General features: G+C 42.2%; 1 protein-coding gene across 1 annotated transcript in view; it reads left to right on the forward strand.

Annotated features, from left to right (window-relative positions):
- The window catches only part of LOC110498619 (isocitrate dehydrogenase [NADP], mitochondrial-like), a 44,965-nt gene that overhangs the window by 13,384 nt on the left and 11,443 nt on the right, over positions 1-20,138 (forward strand). Inside the window, exons 3-6 of the mRNA XM_036981706.1 lie at positions 5,428-5,593; positions 6,392-6,552; positions 6,659-6,802; positions 8,578-8,701. Of these exons, the coding sequence (XP_036837601.1) occupies positions 5,428-5,593; positions 6,392-6,552; positions 6,659-6,802; positions 8,578-8,701 (595 nt within the window). The remainder of the gene's footprint in view (positions 1-5,427; positions 5,594-6,391; positions 6,553-6,658; positions 6,803-8,577; positions 8,702-20,138) is intronic.

The raw sequence follows: 20,138 nt of genomic DNA on the forward strand, positions 1-20,138 counted from the left end.
AGCCTGTAGGTCTATATACCAAGCCTGTAGGTCTATATACCAAGCCTGTAGGGTCTATATACCAAGCCTGTAGGTCTATATACCAAGCCTGTAGGGTCTATATACCAAGCCTGTAGGTCCATATACCAAGCCTGTAGGTCTATATACCAAGCCTGTAGGTCTATATACCAAGCCTGTAGGTCTATATACCAAGCCTGTAGGTCTATATACCAAGCCTGTAGGTCTATATACCAAGCCTGTAGGGTCTATATACCAAGCCTGTAGGTCTATATACCAAGCCTGTAGGTCTATATACCAAGCCTGTAGGGTCTATATACCAAGCCTGTAGGTCTATATACCAAGCCTGTAGGTCTATATACCAAGCCTGTAGGGTCTATCTACCAAGCCTGTAGGTCTATATACCAAGCCTGTAGGGTCTATATACCAAGCCTGTAGGTCCATATACCAAGCCTGTAGGTCTATATACCAAGCCTGTAGGTCTATATACCAAGCCTGTAGGTCTATATACCAAGCCTGTAGGTCTATATACCAAGCCTGTAGGTCTATATACCAAGCCTGTAGGTCTATATACCAAGCCTGTAGGGTCTATATACCAAGCCTGTAGGTCTATATACCAAGCCTGTAGGTCTATATACCAAGCCTGTAGGGTCTATATACCAAGCCTGTAGGCCCATATACCAAGCCTGTAGGTCTATATACCAAGCCTGTAGGTCTATATACCAAGCCTGTAGGTCTATATACCAAGCCTGTAGGTCTATATACCAAGCCTGTAGGTCTATATACCAAGCCTGTAGGTCTATATACCAAGCCTGTAGGGTCTATATACCAAGCCTGTAGGTCTATATACCAAGCCTGTAGGTCTATATACCAAGCCTGTAGGTCTATATACCAAGCCTGTAGGGTCTATATACCAAGCCTGTAGGTCTATATACCAAGCCTGTAGGGTCTATATACCAAGCCTGTAGGTCTATATACCAAGCCTGTAGGTCTATATACCAAGCCTGTAGGGTCTATATACCAAGCCTGTAGGGTCTATATACCAAGCCTGTAGGTCTATATACCAAGCCTGTAGGGTCTATATACCAAGCCTGTAGGTCTATATACCAAGCCTGTAGGGTCTATATACCAAGCCTGTAGGTCTATATACCAAGCCTGTAGGGTCTATATACCAAGCCTGTAGGTCTATATACCAAGCCTGTAGGTCTATATACCAAGCCTGTAGGGTCTATATACCAAGCCTGCAGGGTCTATATACCAAGCCTGTAGGTCTATATACCAAGCCTGTAGGTCTATATACCAAGCCTGTAGGGTCTATATACCAAGCCTGTAGGTCTATATACCAAGCCTGTAGGTCTATATACCAAGCCTGTAGGGTCTATATACCAAGCCTGTAGGTCTATATACCAAGCCTGTAGGTATATATACCAAGCCTGTAGGGTCTATATACCAAGCCTGTAGGTCTATATACCAAGCCTGTAGGGTCTATATACCAAGCCTGTAGGTCCATATACCAAGCCTGTAGGTCTATATACCAAGCCTGTAGGTCTATATACCAAGCCTGTAGGTCTATATACCAAGCCTGTAGGTCTATATACCAAGCCTGTAGGTCTATATACCAAGCCTGTAGGTCTATATACCAAGCCTGTAGGTCTATATACCAAGCCTGTAGGGTCTATATACCAAGCCTGTAGGTCTATATACCAAGCCTGTAGGTCTATATACCAAGCCTGTAGGGTCTATATACCAAGCCTGTAGGCCCATATACCAAGCCTGTAGGTCTATATACCAAGCCTGTAGGTCTATATACCAAGCCTGTAGGTCTATATACCAAGCCTGTAGGTCTATATACCAAGCCTGTAGGTCTATATACCAAGCCTGTAGGGTCTATATACCAAGCCTGTAGGTCTATATACCAAGCCTGTAGGTCTATATACCAAGCCTGTAGGGTCTATATACCAAGCCTGTAGGTCTATATACCAAGCCTGTAGGTCTATATACCAAGCCTGTAGGGTCTATATACCAAGCCTGTAGGTCTATATACCAAGCCTGTAGGGTCTATATACCAAGCCTGTAGGTCCATATACCAAGCCTGTAGGTCTATATACCAAGCCTGTAGGTCTATATACCAAGCCTGTAGGTCTATATACCAAGCCTGTAGGTCTATATACCAAGCCTGTAGGTCTATATACCAAGCCTGTAGGTCTATATACCAAGCCTGTAGGGTCTATATACCAAGCCTGTAGGTCTATATACCAAGCCTGTAGGTCTATATACCAAGCCTGTAGGGTCTATATACCAAGCCTGTAGGCCCATATACCAAGCCTGTAGGTCTATATACCAAGCCTGTAGGGTCTATATACCAAGCCTGTAGGTCTATATACCAAGCCTGTAGGTCTATATACCAAGCCTGTAGGTCTATATACCAAGCCTGTAGGTCTATATACCAAGCCTGTAGGTCTATATACCAAGCCTGTAGGGTCTATATACCAAGCCTGTAGGTCTATATACCAAGCCTGTAGGTCTATATACCAAGCCTGTAGGGTCTATATACCAAGCCTGTAGGCCCATATACCAAGCCTGTAGGTCTATATACCAAGCCTGTAGGTCTATATACCAAGCCTGTAGGTCTATATACCAAGCCTGTAGGTCTATATACCAAGCCTGTAGGTCTATATACCAAGCCTGTAGGGTCTATATACCAAGCCTGTAGGTCTATATACCAAGCCTGTTGGTCTATATACCAAGCCTGTTGGTCTATATACCAAGCCTGTAGGTCTATATACCAAGCCTGTAGGTCTATATACCAAGCCTGTAGGTCTATATACCAAGCCTGTAGGTCTATATACCAAGCCTGTAGGTCTATATACCAAGCCTGTAGGTCTATATACCAAGCCTGTGACATGGGCAGTGTGCATGGCAATAGGCCTCGCTGATTATTGAGATGCAGCTGTCTGTGAAAAGCAATGCATCTAAAATATGAATGAAGATGATATGCCTTCAGTATCATTTGAAATGTTGAGATGAGAAGAAGAGGAGGGTTGTAAGCGAAGATATTGGTGCTTCTCTCTCCAGAATGTGTTCATATCTCCAGAATGTGTTCATATCTCCAGAATGTGTTCATATCTCCAGAATGTGTTCATATCTCCAGAATGTGTTCATATCTCCAGAATGTGTTCATATCTCCAGAATGCGTTGAGCTGTCTCCCCCTAATTCTTGCGCATTCATTGTTTTATTGTGTTAATTGTTTGCCCGTTGATTGTTTATTTTGATCAATTCCCCATTACATATGTCACCAGTAGTAAATTTACCCTTAATCCCCGTAATTTGGTTACATACATTTCTGTTAATGCATGAATTAATTAGGCCTACAGTCATTTACTGTGATGTTGACTGTGAAGTCGGAGTGGAAATGATGTTTGCAGAGTTCATAACCTGCTACACTTGTGAGAAACAAGTTTTGGTTTATTTCATACCATAGTTTAAGAGTGTGGTCAATTTTTTCCTTGTTTTTTTGCTAGGAGCACTCCATGTGAACAATGAGCATGTGTCTGGTTTCTCTGCTCTGTTGAGAGAGCACGAGCATTAGCATGCATAGGCTAACTGGATGTCTGCTTTTTGATTGTCTTTACTCACCACCACGAACATGCTGAGGTTCTCAGCCATTTTTTATTTACCTCACAAAGTCAATGAAGTCTGTTTATTTTTATCCATTATGAATGATAATAGTTCCTCGCAGTATTTGAAAAATTGTTCCACCACTCTCCCCTCAAATAATCACCAGGCCTCGGTGTGAAAGAGACAAATGTCATGCTCTGAGCATGTCATGTCATGTCATGTCATGTCATGCTCTGTCATGTCATGTCATGTCATGCTCTGAGCTTTAAAAGAAGCTGATGATCCTCTGTGGCTACATCATGCTCTCTGGTGAAGTACACTATATATACAAAAGTATGTGGACACCTCTTCAAATGAGTGGAATCGGCTATTTCAGCCACATCTGTTGCTGACAGGTTTATAAAATCGAGTACACAGTCATGCAATCTCCATAGACAAACATTGGCTGTAGAATGGCCTTACTGAAGAGCTCAGTGACTTTCAACATAGTACCATCATAGGATGCAACCTTTCCAACAAGTCAGTTTGTCAAATTTCTGCCCTGTTAGAGCTGCCCCGGTCAACTGTAAGGGCTGTTATTGTGAAGTGGAAACATCTGGGAGCAACAACACCTCAGCCGTTAAGTGGTAGGCCACGCAAGCTCACAGAATGGGATCGCCGAGTGCTGTCTGTCCTCTGTTGCAACACTCACTACCGAGTTCCAAACTGCCTCTGGAAGCAACGTCAAGCACAGTAACTGTTAATCGGGAGCTTCATGAGCAGCTGCACACAAGCCTAAGATCACCATGCGCAATGCCAAGCGTCGGCTGGAGTGGTGTAAAGCGCGCTGCCATTGGATTCTTTAGCAGTGGAAATGCTTTTTCTGGAGTGATGAATCACGCTTCACCATCTGGTAGTCCGACGGACGAATCTGGATTTGGCGGATGTCAGGAGAACGCTGCCTGCCCGAATGCAACGTGTCAACTGTAAAGTTTGGTGGAGGAGGAATAATGGTCTGGGGCTGTTTTTCATGGTTCGGGCTATGCCACTTAGTTCCAGGGAAGATACATTTTTATTTTTACCCCCCTTTTCAATCTTGTGTCAGAGGTGAAGGTGGAGTCATGCGTTCCATTCAACTGGTGACTGAGGTGAGCCTGCAGGCTCCTAGCCCGCCACAAGGAGTCATTATAGCGTGATTAGCCAAGTAAAGCCCCCTGTCCAAACCCTCCCCTAACCTGTATGATGCTAGGCTAATTGTGTGCCGTCCTATGGGACTCCCATCCACGGCCGGTTGTGGCACAGCCCGGGAATGAACCCAGGTCTGAACCCAGGCCTCAGATCTGTAGCTGCGCCACTCGGGAGGCCCCTTGACTGGCCTGCACAGAGCCCTGACCTCAACCCAATCGAAAACCTTTAGGATGAATTGGAACGCCAACTGCGAGCCAGAACTAACTGCCCGACATCAGTGCCCGACCTCACTAATGCTCTTGTGGCTGAATGGAAGCAAGTCCTTGCAGCATTGTTCCAACATCTAGTGGAAAGCCTTCCCAGAAGAGTGGAGGCTGTTATAGCTGCAAAGGGGGGACCAACTCCATATTAAAGCCTTCCCATAAGAGTGGAGGCTGTTATAGCTGCAAAGGGGGGACCAACTCCATATTACTTTTGGTCATGTAGTGTTATTTTTAGTGATTTTATTTATTTCTGTATAGACCGGAGTAATTATATAATTTTGGCAACTATATTTCAATTTACTTTGCAGGCACCCCAACCAAACACATATACCCACTCCTCTCCTCTCCTCCATCCTCATTAAATGTGTTATATTGTTCCAGCTGGTCTTGTCAAACGTGGACGTGGAGCTGAAGTATTATGACCTTGGTCTGCCGTGCCGCGACCAGACAGACGACCAGGTCACCATTGACTCAGCCATCGCCACCATGAAGTACAACGTGGCTGTCAAGTGTGCCACCATCACCCCGGATGAAGCCAGAGTCGATGGTATCTACTTTAATCACAGACATACATTCTCTGGTTAGAAATACATCATACATCCACAAGATGGATATTTGAATCCCAGGGGATAACACTTATTAAAGTGTTTCTATAAATATTTGTTTGACCATGGTTTCAGTGTCAGGAGGTAGATCAGCACTGCAGTTTGACAGTTAACAGCATAACTCCTGTCAGGCCTTCATCCATGACCCTTACTCCTCAGAGTTGAAGATGTGGAAGAGTCAGGGTTAGATAGATAGTTAGTTAGTTACCTGGGCTAGATGTAGTAAGGTCAGGGTTAGGTAGATAGTTAGCTGGGCTAGGTGTAGTAAGGTCAGGGTTAGATAGATAGTTAGTTACCTGGGCTAGATGTAGTAAGGTCAGGGTTAGGTAGATAGTTACCTGGGCTAGATGTAGTAAGGTCAGGGTTAGATAGATAGTTAGTTACCTGGGCTAGATGTAGTAAGGTCAGGGTTAGATAGATAGTTAGTTACCTGGGCTAGATGTAGTAAGGTCAGGGTTAGATAGATAGTTAGTTACCTGGGCTAGATGTAGTAAGGTCAGGGTTAGATAGATAGTTAGTTACCTGGGCTAGATGTAGTAAGGTCAGGGTTAGATAGATAGTTAGTTAGTTAGTTAGTAACCTGGGCTAGGTGTAGTTGGGTTAGATAGATAGTTAGTTACCTGGGCTAGGTGTAGTTGGGTTAGATATATAGTTACCTGGGCTAGATGTAGTAAGGTCAGGGTTAGAGTTATGGTTAGGTCTAATAGGTTAACTCAGGCCTCCATCTCTAACCCTAACAGAGTTCAAGCTGAAGAAGATGTGGAAGAGTCCCAACGGAAGCATCAGGAACATTCTGGGCGGAACCGTCTTCCGAGAGCCGATCATCTGCAAGAACATTCCCCGTCTGGTCCCTGGTTGGACGCAGCCAATAACGATCGGCAGACACGCCTTTGGTGACCAGGTAGATAAGTAACATACAATACGTGTTTTAGATTAGATTTGTATTCAATCACAGAGCATGTGAGGAATGTTCTGTTGTTGATGTTTGTTGTTGTGTTGTTCCACAGTACAGAGCCACTGACTTTGTGATCACCAAGCCAGGGAAGTTTAAGATGGTGTTCACCCCAGCTGATGGCAGCAAGGGGAGTGAGTGGGAGGTCTTTGACTTCGTCTCAGGAGGCTGTGGGTTGGGCATGTACAATACTGATGAGGTGAGCAGGCTGGGGCAGGTTCTTTTTTTTTTTTTAAGTTACACACTTTATTTTCCATCCAAGGAGTGAAATTTGCCTTTGACATTAAAGAACATAAACTGAGCAAAAATATAAACGCAACATGTAAAGTGTTGGTCCCATGTTTTATGAGCTGAAATAAAAGATCTCAGAAATGTTCTCTATGCACAAAAAGCTTATTTCTCTCAAATTTGGTGGACAAATGTGTTTACATCCCTGTTAGTGAGCACTTCTCCTTTGCCAAGATAATCCATCTACCTGACAGGTGTGGAAAGTAAAGAAGCTGATTAAACGGCATAATCATTACACAGGTGCACCTTGTGCTGGAGACAATAAAAGGCCACTTTAAAATGTGCACTTTTGTCACACAACACAATGCCACAGAGTGTGCAATTGGCATGCTGACTTCAGGAATGTTGCCAGGGAATGTAATGTTAATTTCTCTACCATAAGCCTCCTCCAACATCGGTTTAGAGAATTTGGTAGTACATCCAAATGGCCTCATAACCGCAGACCACGTGTAATCACGGCAGCCCAGGACCTTCACATCCGGCTTCATCACCAGCTGGATCATCTGAGACCAGCCAGACGGACAGCTGATGAAACTGTGGGTTTGCACCACTGAAGAATTTCTGCACAAACTGTAAGAAACGTCTCAGGGAAGCTTATCTTGTGCTCGTCGTCCTCACCAGGGTTTTGACCTAACTGCAGTTCGGCATCATAACCGACTTCAGTGGGCAAATGCTCATCTTCGATGGCCACTGGCACGCTGGAGAAGTTTGCTCTTCAGGGATGATTCCCGGTTTGAACTGTACCAGGCAACTGGTAGTGTTTTGTGGGCCAGCGGTTTGCTGATGTCAATGTTGTGAACAGAATGCCCCATGGTGGCGGTGGGGTTATGGTATTGGCAGGCATAAGCTATGGACAATGAACACAATTGCATTTTATCGATGGAAATTTGAATGCACAGAGATACCGATACGAGATCCTGAGGTCCATTGTCTTGTTATTCATCCGCCACGATCACCTTATGTTTCAGTATGATAATGTACAGCCTGTTTGTCCTGTCCAGTCCATCACCTCATGTTTCAGTATGATAATGTAGAGCCTGTTTGTCCTGTCCTGTCCATCACCTCATGTTTCAGTATGACAATGTACAGCCTGTTTGTCCTGTCCTGTCCATCACCTCATGTTTCAGCATGATAATGTACAGCCTGTTTGTCATGTCCAGTCCATCACCTCATGTTTCAGCATGATAATGTAGCGCCTGTTTGTCCTGTCCTGTCCATCACCTCATGTTTCAGTATGACAATGTACAGCCTGTTTGTCCTGTCCTGTCCATCACCTCATGTTTCAGCATGATAATGTACAGCCTGTTTGTCCTGTCCTGTCCATCACCTCATGTTTCAGCATGGTAATGTACAGCCTGTTTGTCCTGTCCTGTCCATCACCTCATGTTTCAGCATGATAATGTACAGCCTGTTTGTCCTGTCCTGTCCATCACCTCATGTTTCAGTATGATAATGTACAGCCTGTTTGTCCTATCCAGTCCATCACAGGGTTCTAATAGTGTTCTGTCTGTCCTGTCCAGTCCATCACATGGTTCTAATAGTGTTCTATCTGTCCTGTCCAGTCCATCACATGGTTCTAATAGTGTTCTGTCTGTCCTGTCCAGTCTATCACAGGGTTCTAATAGTGTTCTGTCTGTCATGTCCAGTCCATCACATTGATCTAATACTGTTTTCTGTCATGTCCAGTCCATCACAGGGTTTGCCCACAGCTGTTTCCAGTATGCCATCAATAAGAGGTGGCCTCTATACATGAGCACTAAGAACACCATCCTTAAGTACTACGACGGACGCTTCAAGGATATCTTCCAAATCAAATCAAATCAAATCAAATCAAAATCAAATTTTATTTGTCACATACACATGGTTAGCAGATGTTAATGCGAGTGTAGCGAAATGCTTGTGCTTCTAGTTCCGACAATGCAGTAATAACAAGTAATCTAACTAACAATTCCAAAACTACTGTCTTGTACACAGTGTAAGGGGATAAAGAATATGTACATAAGGATATATGAATGAGTGATGGTACAGAGCAGCATAGGTAAGATACAGTAGATGGTATCGGGTACAGTATGTACAAATGAGATGAGTATGTAAACAAAGTGGCATAGTATAGTATAAAGTGGCTAGTGATACATGTATTACATAAGGATACCGTCGATGATATAGAGTACAGTATATACGTATGCATATGAGATGAATAATGTAGGGTAAGTAACATTTATATAAGGTAGCATTGTTTAAAGTGGCTAGTGATATATTTACATCATTTCCCATCAATTCCCATTATTAAAGTGGCTGGAGTTGAGTCAGTGTCAGTGTGTTGGCAGCAGCCACTCAGTGTTAGTGGTGGCTGTTTAACAGTCTGATGGCCTTGAGATAGAAGCTGTTTTTCAGTCTCTCGGTCCCAGCTTTGATGCACCTGTACTGACCTCGCCTTCTGGATGATAGCGGGGTGAACAGGCAGTGGCTCGGGTGGTTGATGTCCTTGATGATCTTTATGGCCTTCCTGTGACATCGGGTGGTGTAGGTGTCCTGGAGGGCAGGTAGTTTGCCCCCGGTGATGCGTTGTGCAGACCTCACTACCCTCTGGAGAGCCTTACGGTTGAGGGCGGTGCAGTTGCCATACCAGGCGGTGATACAGCCCGCCAGGATGCTCTCGATTGTGCATCTGTAGAAGTTTGTGAGTGCTTTTGGTGACAAGCCAAATTTCTTCAGCCTCCTGAGGTTGAAGAGGCGCTGCTGCGCCTTCTTCACGATGCTGTCTGTGTGAGTGGACCAATTCAGTTTGTCTGTGATGTGTATGCCGAGGAACTTAAAACTTGCTACCCTCTCCACTACTGTTCCATCGATGTGGATAGGGGGGTGTTCCCTCTGCTGTTTCCTGAAGTCCACAATCATCTCCTTAGTTTTGTTGACGTTGAGTGTGAGGTTGTTTTCCTGACACCACACTCCGAGGGCCCTCACCTCCTCCCTGTAGGCCGTCTCATCGTTGTTGGTAATCAAGCCTACCACTGTTGTGTCGTCCGCAAACTTGATGATTGAGTTGGAGGCGTGCGTGGCCACGCAGTCGTGGGTGAACAGGGAGTACAGGAGAGGGCTCAGAACGCAACCTTGTGGGGCCCCAGTGTTGAGGATCAGCGGGGAGGAGATGTTGTTGCCTACCCTCACCACCTGGGGGCGGCCCGTCAGGAAGTCCAGTACCCAGTTGCACAGGGCGGGGTCGAGACCCAGGGTCTCGAGCTTGATGACGAGCTTGGAGGGTACTATGGTGTTGAATGCCGAGCTGTAGTCGATGAACAGCATTCTCACATAGGTATTCCTCTTGTCCAGATGGGTTAGGGCAGTGTGCAGTGTGGTTGAGATTGCATCGTCTGTGGACCTATTTGGGCGGTAAGCAAATTGGAGTGGGTCTAGGGTGTCAGGTAGGGTGGAGGTGATATGGTCCTTGACTAGTCTCTCAAAGCACTTCATGATGACGGATGTGAGTGCTACGGGGCGGTAGTCATTTAGCTCAGTTACCTTAGCTTTCTTGGGAACAGGAACAATGGTGGCCCTCTTGAAGCATGTGGGAACAGCAGACTGGTATAGGGATTGATTGAATATGTCCGTAAACACACCGGCCAGCTGGTCTGCGCATGCTCTGAGGGCGCGGCTGGGGATGCCATCTGGGCCTGCAGCCTTGCGAGGGTTAACACGTTTAAATGTCTTACTCACCTCGGCTGCAGTGAAGGAGAGACCGCATGTTTTCGTTGCAGGCCGTGTCAGTGGCACTGTATTGTCCTCAAAGCGGGCAAAAAAGTTATTTAGTCTGCCTGGGAGCAAGACATCCTGGTCCGTGACTGGGCTGGGTTTCTTCCTGTAGTCCGTGATTGACTGTAGACCCTGCCACATGCCTCTTGTGTCTGAGCCGTTGAATTGAGATTCTACTTTGTCTCTGTACTGGCGCTTAGCTTGTTTGATAGCCTTGCGGAGGGAATAGCTGCACTGTTTGTATTCGGTCATGTTACCAGACACCTTGCCCTGATTAAAAGCAGTAGTTCGCGCTTTCAGTTTCACACGAATGCTGCCATCAATCCACGGTTTCTGGTTAGGGAATGTTTTAATCGTTGCTATGGGAACGACATCTTCAACGCACGTTCTAATGAACTCGCACACCGAATCAGCGTATTCGTCAATGTTGTTATCTGACGCAATACGAAACATCTCCCAGTCCACGTGATGGAAGCAGTCTTGGAGTGTGGAGTCAGCTTGGTCGGACCAGCGTTGGACAGACCTCAGCGTGGGAGCCTCTTGTTTTAGTTTCTGTCTGTAGGCAGGGATCAACAAAATGGAGTCGTGGTCAGCTTTTCCGAAAGGGGGGCGGGGCAGGGCCTTATATGCGTCGCGGAAGTTAGAGTAACAATGGTCCAAGGTCTTTCCTCCCCTGGTTGCGCAATCGATATGCTGATAAAATTTGGGGAGTCTTGTTTTCAGATTAGCCTTGTTAAAATCCCCAGCTACAATGAATGCAGCCTCCGGATAAATTGTTTCCAGTTTGCAGAGAGTTAAATAAAGTTCGTTCAGAGCCATCGATGTGTCTGCTTGGGGGGGGATATATACGGCTGTGATTATAATCGAAGAGAATTCTCTTGGTAGATAATGCGGTCTACATTTGATTGTGAGGAATTCTAAATCAGGTGAACAGAAGGATTTGAGTTCCTGTATGTTTCTTTCATCGCACCATGTCACGTTAGTCATAAGGCATACGCCCCCGCCCCTCTTTTTACCAGAAATATGTTTTTTCCTGTCTGCGCGATGCGTGGAGAAACCTGTTGGCTGCACCGCTTCGGATAGCGTCTCTCCAGTAAGCCACGTTTCCGTGAAGCAAAGAACGTTACAGTCTCTGATGTCCCTCTGGAATGCTACCCTTGCTCGGATTTCATCAACCTTGTTGTCAAGAGACTGGACATTGGCAAGAAGAATGCTAGGGAGTGGTGCGCGCTGTGCCCGTCTCCGGAGTCTGACCAGAAGACCGCCTCGTTTCCCTCTCTTTCGGAGTCGTTTTTTTGGGTCGCTGCATAGGATCCACTCCGTTGTCCTGTTTGTAAGGCAGAACACAGGATCCGCGTCGCGAAAAACATATTCTTGGTCGTACTGATGGTGAGTTGATGCTGATCTTATATTCAGTAGTTCTTCTCGACTGTATGTAATGAAACCTAAGATGACCTGGGGTACTAATGTAAGAAATAACACGTAAAAAAACAAAAAACTGCATAGTTTCCTAGGAACGCGAAGCGAGGCGGCCATCTCTGTCGGCGCCGGAAGTAGAGATCTTTGAGGAGTAAGACATGCAACTGGCAGCCTACTGTATAGAGTTGCACTGCATTCCACATTTATACTATTCTAGATATAGACTATACCTAACTACTGTAGATATAGTCTATTCACCATATCTATAACTAACTAGATATAGTCTATTCACCATATTTATAACTATATATATAGTCTATTCACCATATTTATACTAGATATAGTCTATTCACCATATTTATACTAGATATAGTCTATTCACCATATTTATACTAGATATAGTCTATTCACCATATTTATACTAGATATAGTCTATTCACCATATGTATAAACATATATATAGTCTATTCACCATATTTATAACTAGATATAGTCTATTCACCATATTTATAACTAGATCTAGTCTATTCACCATATTTATACTAGATATAGTCTATTCACCATATTTATAATTAACTAGATATAGTATATTCACCATATTTATAATTAACTAGATATAGTCTATTCACCATATTTATAATTAACTAGATATAGTCTATTCACCATATTTATAACTAGATCTAGTCTATTCACCATATTTATACTAGATATAGTCTATTCACCATATTTATAATTAACTAGATATAGTCTATTCACCATAGTTATAATTAACTAGATATAGTCTATTCACCATATTTATAATTAACTAGATATAGTATATTCACCATATTTATAATTAACTAGATATAGTCTATTCACCATATTTATAATTAACTAGATATAGTCTATTCACCATATTTATACTAGATATAGTCTATTCACCATATTTATAACTAACTAGATCTAGTATATTCACCATATTTATAACTAACTAGATATAGTATATTCACCATATTTATAACTAACTAGATATAGTCTATTCACCATATTTATAACCATATATATAGTCTATTCACCATATTTATAATTAACTAGATATAGTCTATTCACCATATTTATAATTAACTAGATATAGTCTATTCACCATATTTATAATTAACTAGATCTAGTATATTCACCATATTTATAACTAACTAGATATAGTATATTCACCATATTTATAACTAACTAGATCTAGTATATTCACCATATTTATAACTAACTAGATATAGTCTATTCACCATATTTATAATTAACTAGATATAGTCTATTCACCATATTTATAATTAACTAGATCTAGTCTATTCACCATATTTATAACTAACTAGATATAGTCTATTCACCATATTTATAACTAACTAGATATAGTATATTCACCATATTTATAACTAACTAGATATAGTATATTCACCATATTTATAACTAACTAGATATAGTCTATTCACCATATTTATAACCATATATATAGTCTATTCACCATATTTATAATTAACTAGATATAGTCTATTCACCATATTTATAATTAACTAGATATAGTCTATTCACCATATTTATAATTAACTAGATCTAGTATATTCACCATATGTATAACTAACTAGATATAGTCTATTCACCATATTTATACTAGATATAGTCTATTCACCATATTTATAATTAACTAGATATAGTCTATTCACCATATCTATAACTAACTAGATATAGTCTATTCACCATATTTATAATTAACTAGATATAGTCTATTCACCATATTTATACTAGATATAGTCTATTCACCATATTTATAATTAACTAGATATAGTCTATTCACCATATCTATAACTAACTAGATATAGTCTATTCACCATATTTATAATTAACTAGATATAGTCTATTCACCATATCTATAACTAACTAGATATAGTCTATTCACCATATTTATAATTAACTAGATATAGTCTATTCTCCATATTTATAACTAGATATAGTCTATTCACCATATTTATAACTAGATATAGTCTATTCACCATATTTATAATTAACTAGATATAGTCTATTCACCATATTTATAATTAACTAGATATAGTCTATTCACCATATTTATACTAGATATAGTATATTCACCATATTTATAATTAACTAGATATAGTCTATTCACCATATTTATAATTAACTAGATATAGTCTATTCACCATATTTATACTAGATATAGTCTATTCACCATATTTATAATTAACTAGATATAGTCTATTCACCATATTTATAATTAACTAGATATAGTCTATTCACCATATTTATACTAGATATAGTATATTCACCATATTTATAATTAACTAGATATAGTCTATTCACCATATTTATAATTAACTAGATATAGTCTATTCACCATATTTATAACTAGATATAGTATATTCACCATATTTATAATTAACTAGATATAGTCTATTCACCATATTTATAATTAACTAGATATAGTCTATTCACCATATTTATACTAGATATAGTCTATTCACCATATTTATAAACATATATATAGTCTATTCACCATATTTATAATTAACTAGATATAGTCTATTCACCATATTTATAAACATATATATAGTCTATTCACCATATTTATACTAGATCTAGTCTATTCACCATATTTATAATTAACTAGATCTAGTCTATTCACCATATTTATAAACATATATATAGTCTATTCACCATATTTATAAACATATATATAGTCTATTCACCATATTTATAAACATATATATAGTCTATTCACCATATTTATAAACATATATATAGTCTATTCACCATAGTTATAATTAACTAGATATAGTATATTCACCATAGTTATAATTAACTAGATATAGTCTATTCACCATAGTTATAATTAACTAGATATAGTCTATTCACCATAGTTATAATTAACTAGATATAGTCTATTCACCATAGTTATAATTAACTAGATATAGTCTATTCACCATATTTATAACTAGATATAGTCTATTCACCATATTTATAACTAGATATAGTCTATTCACCATAGTTATAATTAACTAGATATAGTCTATTCACCATAGTTATAATTAACTAGATATAGTCTATTCACCATAGTTATAATTAACTAGATATAGTCTATTCACCATATTTATAACCATATATATAGTCTATTCACCATATTTATAACTAGATATAGTCTATTCACCATATCTATTTATAACTAGATATAGTCTATTCACCATATTTATAATTAACTAGATATAGTCTATTCACCATATTTATAACTAGATATAGTCTATTCACCATATCTATTTATAACTAGATATAGTCTATTCACCATATTTATAATTAACTAGATATAGTCTATTCACCATATTTATAACCATATATAAAGTCTATTCACCATATTATACCTAACTAGAAGAACAACTATTCAATCTGTATCGCCTGATAGAGCACTGGAAATGTAAAGGTCATTTCCTATTGAGATGACATCTGCAGTGTTTACCGTGGATGCAGTCTCTGCTAACGCGGGAACATTGCCTTTAAATTTCAATCAAAATCATCAAAGAAATTGTAGTTGTCACATGCGTCGAATCCGACAGGTGTAGTTGAAAGAGATGGGTAATCATGAGATCAGCGGTCTTCTTCGCTGAAGGCAACTTGTCTAAGGCAATGAAATGGGCTGCCTTGGAGAACCGATCAACGACCACCAGGGTAGTGGTAAGCCCTTGGGATGGAGGTAACCCTCTGATAAAGTCTACAGACAGGTGGGACCAGGGCTCGCTGGGAATGGGCAGAGGTTGTAGCAACCCAGCCGGTTGCTGGCGTAAGGACTTGCTTTGGGCACAGGTGGAACAGGGCACAACAAAGGATCTCACCTCAATCATGTTGAGCCACCAGAATTTCTGCCTCAGGAACTCCAGAGTCCGATTAACCCCTGGATGCCCAGGTAATTTAGAGGAGTGTCCCCATTGTAGTACTCGAGAACGGGCTGATTGCAGAACGTAGAGTCTGTTAGTGGGTTCCCCACCAGGGTCAGGTTCTCGGGTCTGGGCTTGTCGGATCGTGGTCTCAATACTCCATATCACAGCGGCCACAATGTGGGAGCTGGGGATGATGGGCTCGGAGTCCCTCTCCTCGTTAGGGACATCTTGTTGGCGGGACAGGGCGTCTGCTTTCTGATTCTTGGATCCCGGGCGATAGGCTGAAATCGAAATCGAGACCTCCGCAGTAGAGGCAGAAGCCTTCGCACATGCACCTGTGGGCTCAGACATGTGCGTCCCAGCTGCATTGGCTCCTCAATAATGGGTTCGGGGAGCTTGGGGTACTCAGGAAACCAGGATAATGGGGTGGTGTCAAAAAGGCGCTGTTTCACGTGTTCTCTGAGGCAGTTGTCGATTCTGGTTGCCAGAATTATCAGGGACTCAAGGTCCTCTTCCAGTTCCCGAGAGGCCAGTTCATCCTTGATGGAGTTAGACAAACTCTCTCCAGAAGTTCAGTGAGGATCTCTGAATGATCCAATGTTGACCTAAATGACTAATGATAATAAATACAATCCACCTGTGTGTAATCAAGTCTCAGTATAAATGCACTTGCACTGTGATAGTCTCAGAGGTCCGTTAAAAGCGCAGAGAGCATCATGAAGAACAAGGAACACACCAGGCAGGTCCGAGATACTGTTGTGAAGAAGTTTAAAGCCGGATTTGGATACAAAAAGATTTCCCAAGCTTTAAACATCCCAAGGAGCACTGTGCAAGCGATAATATTGAAATGGTAGATTTGCAGTGGTCTGATACTCCTTCCAAGACCTGGCCGTCCCTCTAAACTTTCAGCTCATACAAGGAGAAGACTGATCAGAGATGCAGCCAAGAGGCCCATGATCACTCTGGATGAACTGCAGAGATCTACAGCTGAGGTGGGAGACTCTGTCCATAGGACAACAATCAGTTGTCTATTGCACAAATCTGGCCTTTATGGAAGAGTGGCAAGAAGAAAGCCTTAAAGATATCCATAAAAAGTGTTGTTTAAAGTTTGCCACAAGCCACCTGGGAGACACACCAAACATGTGGAAGAAGGTGCTCTGGTCAGATGAAACCAAAATTGAACTTTTTGGCAACAATGCAAAATGTTATGTTTGGCGTAAAAGCAACACAGCTCGTCACACTGAACACACCATCCCCACTGTCAAACATGGTGGTGGCAGCATCATGGTTTGGGCCTGCTTTTCTTCAGCAGGGACAGGGAAGATGGTTAAAATTGATGGGAAGATGGATGGAGCCAAATACAGGACCATTCTGGAAGAAAACCTGATGGAGTCTGCAAAAGACCTGAGACTGGGACGGAGATTTGTCTTCCAACAAGACAATGATCCAAAACATAAAGCAAAATCTACAATGGAATGGTTCAAAAACACACATGTCCAGGTGTTAGAATGGCCAAGTCAAAGTCCAGACCTGAATCCAATCGAGAATCTGTGGAAAGAACTGAAAACTGCTGTTCACAAATGCTCTCCATCCAACCTCACTGAACTCGAGCTGTTTTGCAAGGAGGAATGGGAAAAAATTTCAGTCTCTCGATGTGCAAAACTGATAGAGACATACCCCAAGCGACTTACAGCTGTAATCGCAGCAAAAGGTGGCGCTACAAAGTATTAACTTAAGGGGGCTGAATAATTTTGCACGCCCAATTTTTCAGTTTTTGATTTGTTAAAAAAGTTTGAAATATCCAATAAATGTCGTTCCACTTCATGATTGTGTCCCACTTGTTGTTGATTCTTCACAAAAAAATACAGTTTTATATCTTTATGTTTGAAGCCTGAAATGTGGCAAAAGGTCGCAAAGTTCAAGGGGGCCGAATACTTTCGCAAGGCACTGTAAAACAAAGGAACAGAAACCAAAGGGAGTGACAGATGTAGGGGAGGTAATCAGGAAGGTGATGGAGTCCAGGTGGGTAACAACATTCTTGATCTGGGTGATCTCTGCTGGGTCAATGTTTTGGCAGAAGCTTGCTGTAATGTGATAAGGTTGGAGGCAGGTGCAGAGAAGAGTCCAGACGAGGAATCAGTGGTTCAGGATAAACATAATACTTTACTGAGAAACGGTGGCCACAGGATCACAGTATACTTGAAAAAACAACAAACACTAAGTCTCAAAAACTCACCCAGGAAACGAACGCACATGGTAAATAATTCAAGCTTTTGCAAAGGACAATAGAAATCACTTCGTTTAACAGGGAAATCATAATGGGTAAATTGGACACACCTGAGTGTCGTCAATGTCTCTAGGATGGTCTCTAACGCCCTCTGGTGACAGGTGGACCATGACAGTGCGGTAGCAGAGAGAACAGTCTATGACTGGGTTACTGTAGTCTTTGACACATTTTTGGGCCTTCGCCTGACACGGCCTAATATGGAGGTCCTGGATAGCACGAAGCTTGGCCCCAGTGATGTACTGGGCCGGACGCACTACCCTCGTAGCACCTTATGATCGGATGTCGAGCAGTTGCCATACCAGGTAGTGATGCCATACCAGGTAATGATGCCATACCAGGTAGTGATGCAACTGGTCAGGATGCTCTCAATGGTGCAGCTGAACTTTTTGAAGATCTGGAGACCCATGCCAAATCTTTTCAAGCCCCTGAGGGGGAAAAGGCATTGTCGTGCCCTCTTCACGACTGTCTTTGAGTGTTTGGACCATGATAGTTTGTTGGTGATGTGGACGCCAAGGAACTTGAAGCTCTCAACCTGTTCCACTACAGCCCCGTCGATGTGAATGGGGGTGTGCTGGGTCCTCCTTTTCCTGTAGTCCACGATCATCTCCTTTGTCTTGATCACGTTGAGGGCCACACAGCCAGGTCTCTGACGGCCTCTGACCGACTGTCTCATTGTTGTCGGTGATCAGGCCTACCACCTTGGTGTCATCAGCAAACTTAATGATGGTGATGGAGTCGTGCTTGCCACACAGTCGTTTGTGAATGGGACTAAGGAGGGGACTAAGCACGCACCCCTGAGGGGCCTCTGTGTTGAGGATCGACGTGGCAGATGTGTTGTTGCCTACCCTTACCACCTGGGGATGGCCCATCAGGAAGTCCAGGATCCAGTTGCAGAGGGAGGTGTTTAGTCCCAGGGTCCTTAGCTTATTGGTGAGCTTTGTGGGCACTATGGTGTTGATCGTTGAGCTTTAGTCAATGAACAGCATTCTCACATAGGTGTTCCTTGTGTCCAGGTGGTAAAGGGCAGTGTTGAGTGCGATTGGGATTGCTTCATCTGTTGGGGCGATATGCGAATTGGAGTGGGTCTAGCGTTTCCGGGATGATGGAGGTGATGTTAGCCATGACCAGCCTTTCAAAGTACTTCATGGCTACCGACATGAATGCTACAGAGCAGCAGTAGTCATTTAAGCAGGTTACCTTTGCTTTCTTGGTCACAGGGACTATGGTGGTCTGCTTGAAACATGTAGGTACTACAGACTTGGTCAGGGAGAGGTTGGAAATGTCAGTGAAGACACTTGCCAGTTAGTCCACACATACTCTGAGTACACGTCCTGGTAATCCATCTGACCCCGCTACCTTGTGAATGTTGACCTGTTTTAAAGGTTTTGCTCACGTCGGCTAATCACACAGTCATCTGAAACAGCTGATGCTCTCATGCATGCTTCAGTGTTGCTTGCCTCGAAGCGAGCATGAAAAGCATTTAGCCCATCTGGAAGGCGTCACTTGGCAGCTCGCGGCTGGGTTTCTCTTTGTAGTCTGTAATAGCTTGCAAGCCCTGCCACAACCGACGAGCATCAGAGCTGGTGGAGTAGGATTCAATCTTAGTCCTGTATCGCGCACCAGCTGTTATTGACAAATAGACACACACCCACCCCTTGTCTTACCTGACATAGCTGTTCTGTCCTGCCGATGTACGGAAAACCCAGCCAACTTTATATTATCGTTGTCGTCGTTCAGCCATGATTCAGTGAAACATAAGATATAACAATGTTAATGTCCCATTAGTCTCGAACGGAGCTCATCCAGTTTATTCTCCAGTGATTGCACGATGGCCAATAGAACGGATGGTAGAGGCGGGTTACCCAGTAGCCGACAAATTC

The sequence above is a fragment of the Oncorhynchus mykiss genome, chromosome 6 (assembly GCF_013265735.2).
Source record: "Oncorhynchus mykiss isolate Arlee chromosome 6, USDA_OmykA_1.1, whole genome shotgun sequence".
Lineage (NCBI taxonomy): Eukaryota > Metazoa > Chordata > Actinopteri > Salmoniformes > Salmonidae > Oncorhynchus > Oncorhynchus mykiss.